We start from the raw sequence: 6,000 nt of genomic DNA, 5'->3' as shown, positions 1-6,000 counted from the left end.
TACCTTAACCAAAGCACCGGTGAATTGTTTGGCCTTTTGTCACCTTGGAATCAGCCAGAGGCTCATTTTGCTCAGTTAATAAAAGCCAACCTCGCCCTCCTTTAAACGCGGGATTAAAGAAAATTAGAGAAGAGAAGATTACGGGGATGAAAAAGGTGGTTTAGAGAGTGTCTGGCAACCTTTTGTCACATATATGCTCTAACAATTGTAATCATTTATGGCTGGTCGACCGTCTTTGAGAATCTGTGCTCATGACACACTCGTTTATGTACTTTTATGAAGTATCCTTTGTGGAACTGTTGTCTGTAAATATGTGAGGAAACTGATAAATAAAGCTATAAAAATTATAGACACAGTGAAGGGAAAGGTTGAAAGTCCACTGGACTTATATGAGGCCTCCACTTAAATACCAAACATTCAAAAGAATTGTTCACAAAACCTGGTAAACACACAAAAATAATGCAATAATATGGGTTCCTACACAACAATAGTATAGTACAACAATAATACAATGCATTAAAAAAGAGGGAAGTTGTCTCCACTGTGGTTTTTTAAAACGTCTAGTAGTCTGGTTTGCTGCTGAAGTAAGGGTTTCTAAAATCGTTTCTTTCTAAATATGTGTCAAGATTTTGTTGAGGACATTGTTTCAAGTCTCCTCATGAATTCCCTCACAAAAAACCCCGCTGCCGTTTGATTCGTTCACTGTGTGAGCAAACAAAGGGAGGAGGAGGAGGAGGAGGAGGAGCTGGAGTGGAGGCAGGAGGAGGAGGAGGAGGAGTCACTACAGCTGCTCTCCACTCAAAGCACAAAAACTGTCTGAAACGCAGGCACAAAGGAGTGGGAACTCTGTCTGAGCACAAGCGTGTGGAGTGAAGGCCCCCGAGGCTGTCAGTGAGAGAGAGACAATTAGACGTACACAGAGAAAGAGAGAGAGAGAGAGTAGATACTGAGTGACTCACTCCGAGTACGAGAAGCAAAAGAGGGGAACAGGAAACAAACCCTGAAACAAACTGAAACGCATCACACTTCTTCAGCTTCACTTCTTCTGCTGATTGTCTCAGGACTTTGAGAGGAAGCCTGGAGATAACTTTGCTGCTGTGGAGCCAAAACACTGAATTTGGACAAAGGTAAAGGGACGATGCCCTAAAGATCCGAGCTGTGGATCTATCTCACCTCATCCTCTGTGGAGTGGAGCCATCGTGGATCCAACCTCTGTGGACGCTGCAGCCTGTGATGGACCAAGACTGATTGATCTGAGTAAGTAAAGGCTCTGTCTTCTTGTGGTGCAGCCTGGTGGAGAGATACCGAGGGCAGGGGGAGGGGAGGACACACCAAGCCTGGATCTCTAACCTCTATCCTCTGCAGGGAGGGGTCATTAAAAAACATGAGGTAACCCCCCCAAAATAACAACATTGATGCCGATGACCTGAGCATCTCTCTGTTCATCCTGTTTTGAGGACTTTTGTGTCTCATCTTCATTCATGGTGGATTCACTGTGCGATTATTATACAGCTCTTACATCACAGACACTCTTTGTCCCTCAGAATGTCCAACACTACCCTCCTGACTGACAGTTTTACTCCACCATGGGCTGGAAATGTCTCCACCAACATCTCCATCTGCAGCAAAAACGACGGGTTCAAGTACCCTCTGTACAGCACGGTGTTCAGCATCGTGTTCGTGGTGGGCCTCATCACCAACGTCGTGGCCATCTACATCTTCACCTGCAGCCTGAAGCTGAGGAACGAGACCACCACGTACATGATGAACCTGGTGGTGTCCGACCTGCTCTTTGTCTTCACGCTGCCCCTCAGGGTCTTCTACTTCATCAACCAGAGCTGGCCCTTCGGGAGCACACTGTGCAAGGTCTCCGTCTCGCTCTTCTACACCAACATGTATGGCAGCATACTCTTCCTCACTTGCATCAGCGTGGACCGCTTTCTCGCCATCGTGCACCCCTTCCGCTCGAGGACGCTCAGGACTAAGCGCAACGCGAAGATAGTGTGCGCGGCGGTGTGGGTGCTGGTGCTGTCTGGGAGTCTACCCACGGGCTTCCTGCTGGAGACCACGTCAAAGGAGAACAGCAAGACCAACTCCACCTTCTGCTTTGAGAACTTCTCCTCCAAGCAGTGGAAGTCCCACCTGTCCAAGGTGGTGATTTTCATCGAAACGGTGGGCTTCATCATCCCGCTTCTTCTCAACGTGTGTTGCTCCATCATGGTGTTGCAGACCCTGCGGCAACCGCAAACCATCAGCCGCGGCGGGAAGCTGAACAAAACAAAGATCCTGCGCATGATCATCGTTCACCTCTTCATTTTTTGTTTTTGCTTCATTCCGTACAACGTAAATCTGATTTTCTATGCTCTGGTCCGCACCAAGACTTTAAAGGGCTGCTCTGTGGAGTCCGTGGTGCGGACCATCTACCCCATAGCCCTCTGCATCGCGGTGTCCAACTGCTGCTTTGACCCCATTGTTTACTACTTCACGTCAGAGACCATCCAGAACTCCATCAAGAGGAAGTCTCAGGGCAGTCGAGCGTATGACGTCAAGTTCTCCGAGGCCCTTCAGTCCGAAACCAGCTCCAACCTTCACTTCAGCCTGAGGAATTTTAAAGCTAAAGTCTTTCACAACGAGTCGTCAGTGTGATTGTGATGGGATTGTTACGCTCAGGTGTTATTAAAAATCCACTGTTCCAGAGGATAAACAAAGAATGCTTTATGAAGCATCTGCCAAAGAAGTATTATCATCTGATCTTAAGTGTCTCATCTCGGGGCAAATGTTTGGACCTGTCGTCGACAGACTCTGCTCTGCAGTATTACTGCCACGTGACCGTTTGTTCTCATCTGTGGATTTATTACTTTATTTATTACTACTTATTGATTGTTTCCTTTCCTGTGGAAATTGTGTTCCACACAATTACTCTGCCAGTGACCGGCAGGTCAATGTGATCAGTGGAGAGCAGGACGGTCATGATACTGGATGCCACATGTGCCTGTATAATCTGTGTATCATTCATTTTTCAAAATGAAAAAAACAAACAACAAACCCTTCATTTGATTACAAAATTACAATGAAAAAGGGAAAAAAATGGAAAACCACTAGTTTTTTCCCCCGATTTCTGATATTGTGTTAAAATGAAAAATGAAAACGAGCGTTTCCCATTTCGTCTGATTTAGATTGTTCCATTTAACGCAAGTTACGCAACCCGTATGACGCTCGCTATCCATTCTTTTCCATTTTCCGTTTGAGCGCAATGTCGGAAACTGGAAAGAAAATCCATTTTTAAATGTTTCATTTTATTTTGAAAATCAAATTAACAGTTGGTTATCTGTTTTGAATCGAACGAATGACACAAGGATTCTGTATATCTGTACATTTCCGTGGTTATTTGCGGTGCTAACTGTAGAGTAGTATCTCTTAAATTAACATAAAGTTATATCAAGCTATACAATTGTACAGGGCTTTTATTGTTGTTGTTGTGAGTTACAACTAGGTCACAGAAGTGCCTTTTTATTGTTCTGGCGGCATTTCCTTGTAGACTTTAATGTGTTAATTGCCATTAAAAAAAAATGCACTGACATGGAATTCCAGATACTGCACTCATTCCACAGTGATGAATAAACGTCATGTACTGTCTGAAAGAAACAAAACGTGAAACGTCTCCTGAGTGACTGGGATGTAATTCATTTCAAATGTTGACATAAGATTCTGGAACAGAAGTTGGAAATTACATGTTATCACACGCTGTTTATTTAAAATGTCCAAGCCAAGTGAGGCCACTTATCCGCTTCCAGTTTGAACAAGTCGTGTTGCACACTTGAGACTTGAGACAGCGCTTAACTGCCAGCGTCTGTCCCTCCTGCAAATGGGGATGCAAAGAAAGTGGAAGTAGAAAGTCGGACGGTGCCAACTTCCTCTTCTTCATCATTGGTTGCCACACAGGAAGCCCCTTTGTTTTAATGGAGCAGAGAGGAACACACTGTTCACGTTTCCAGGCGCGGCGTGCACATTTGCGTGCGAGTGTGAATGTGACAGTGATTTGTTCAGACGCAGTGAGCGGAGGAGTCGGAGACGGGAGCTGAGACAGTGCAGCGTCTCCCGTGTTTAGCTTAACCCGAGATAGGAATTCCATTTTATCCTCCTGTAAAGTTTGTTTTCCTCTCCCACAAGGACATGGTGTTTTTTATGAACACGCGAGCGAGGCTGCTCAGTTCAGCCGCTCAGTAAAACAGGATGCTCTTAAAGTCACGTTACGTGGTTTTAAAAATAACCACTCACACCCTTATGTACATACAATATTTGACAGTGGAGGTAACATCCTAGTCCAGTTTTTCTAGTTCTCAGACATGTATAATACATATACATATGTACAATCAATGGCCACTTTATTAGGTACACATGGGTTAGCTGGAGGTTCAAGTGATTTTATTGTTTTTGGAAGTTGAAGTTGCAAGTCTGGTCATTCTCCTCTGACCTCTGGCGTCAGTGCAACATTTTCTGCTGCTCACTGGACATTTTCGTTGTGCCAGAACATTCTCTGTAAACACCAGAGACGATGTTTTGTGTGAAAACCCCAGTAGATCAGCAGTTTCTGAAATACGTCTGGTTTCAACAACAATGTCCACGTTCAAAGTCACTTAAATCTCCTTATTGTGCATTTTCTCCACATCTACATACACTGCCATGTGACTCTCTGATTATTAGTGATTGTGTATTTATTTACACGGATACATGTTGTACGGCATCCGCGAGGAGTCAGCACAGCGTGAGCGTGAGTAACAGAAAGCACACGCTGCTCTGACTTTATTGACATAACCTGAAAGTCAGCGCGCGCCGCTTTGTTCCTTCCCCACCTATAACTCGGGTTCTGAGGTTAAAAGAACTGCGCTGTTATGAAAACAAACAAGTACAGTTTGACTCTGAGGCAGAGGATGGAGGAGACCCAGAGGCTGCACCGTCATCCGTGCCGCTGCGTCACAACCACAAATCTTACCACTAGAACATTTTCATGAGAGTCATTTCACAAAGAAACAACACACACTTTGGATTATTCATAGCACAGTGAGGCAACGTTCCGTGTTTGTGTACTCCTCACGTGCAACTTTTATCTGAACACCAGGTGTTGGTCATCTGAGAGGTCACACAAAAGTGGTTTTGAATCTTGTCAGACGAGACCACAAGCAAATGAAATCCCTGCGTTTGATTACTTTGATCACCGTGAAGGCAGAGGGGGGGGGAAACACTGATTACATCTTATCGCTGTATATTGCTTAATGTCGAGGACACAAGGCTGTCTTATGGCTGTATAAGAACACTGGGTCAAAGGTCGGACCCCTCACGTGAGCCCAGCAGGCTCCTGTGCATATACAACACTTATCTAATCTGCGTGACCTCTCCTTCACAGCCGACTGCAGGGTGAGAAAACACAGATGCTGCACTGGTTGTCACAGCAAACAGTCTGTTCTGCAAACGTCCGACACGTTCAAGAAATACACGTGTGGTACGAGCATGAGAAGGAATGACAGATTAACTGTGTTTGTGTTGTGTAAAGTAAAGTATCCTCACTTACAAGCACATAATATCGCATCCAGTCATGAATAATTCATTTCCACAATGACTGTGTGAATCCTGATAAGGCTCACATCACAGCACCGGTGTTTTGTCATCATCAGGGTCACTGTCGCTGCAACCTTTAAAAACAGAAACAAGCCTGGATCTTGCTCTTAAAGTGACAGTTCAGGCGTTCTGAATATATATCGTAATGATATCGTACGAATGTGTTTACTAATCCCACCGTGAGACAACTGACGTTTGAAAACAGGGATGAGATTCGGTATCGGTTCAAATCACCGCATCAGATAAAAATGTGGAATCCAAAAATCCTATATATCTGCGTCATGTTTTTCTTCTTTTTTGGGAGAACAGTATTTGTTCCACAGTTGGAGAATTATGTCTTTGAAATGACAGCTTCATACGTTCATAAATAGTCTAAAATGACTG

General features: G+C 44.5%; 1 protein-coding gene across 1 annotated transcript; it reads left to right on the top strand.

Annotated features, from left to right (window-relative positions):
- Positions 1-810: 810 nt before the first annotated feature.
- LOC122772968 (lysophosphatidic acid receptor 6-like) lies at positions 811-3,661 on the top strand. Its single transcript, XM_044031305.1, has 2 exons — positions 811-1,257; positions 1,545-3,661. Exon 2 carries the CDS (start codon positions 1,546-1,548, stop codon positions 2,644-2,646), a length of 1,101 nt encoding a protein of 366 aa, XP_043887240.1. The 5' UTR covers positions 811-1,257; position 1,545; the 3' UTR covers positions 2,647-3,661.
- The last annotated feature ends 2,339 nt before the right edge of the window (positions 3,662-6,000 follow it).

The sequence above is a fragment of the Solea senegalensis genome, linkage group LG8 (assembly GCF_019176455.1).
Source record: "Solea senegalensis isolate Sse05_10M linkage group LG8, IFAPA_SoseM_1, whole genome shotgun sequence".
Lineage (NCBI taxonomy): Eukaryota > Metazoa > Chordata > Actinopteri > Pleuronectiformes > Soleidae > Solea > Solea senegalensis.
This window is presented reverse-complemented; position numbering and strand designations above follow the sequence as displayed.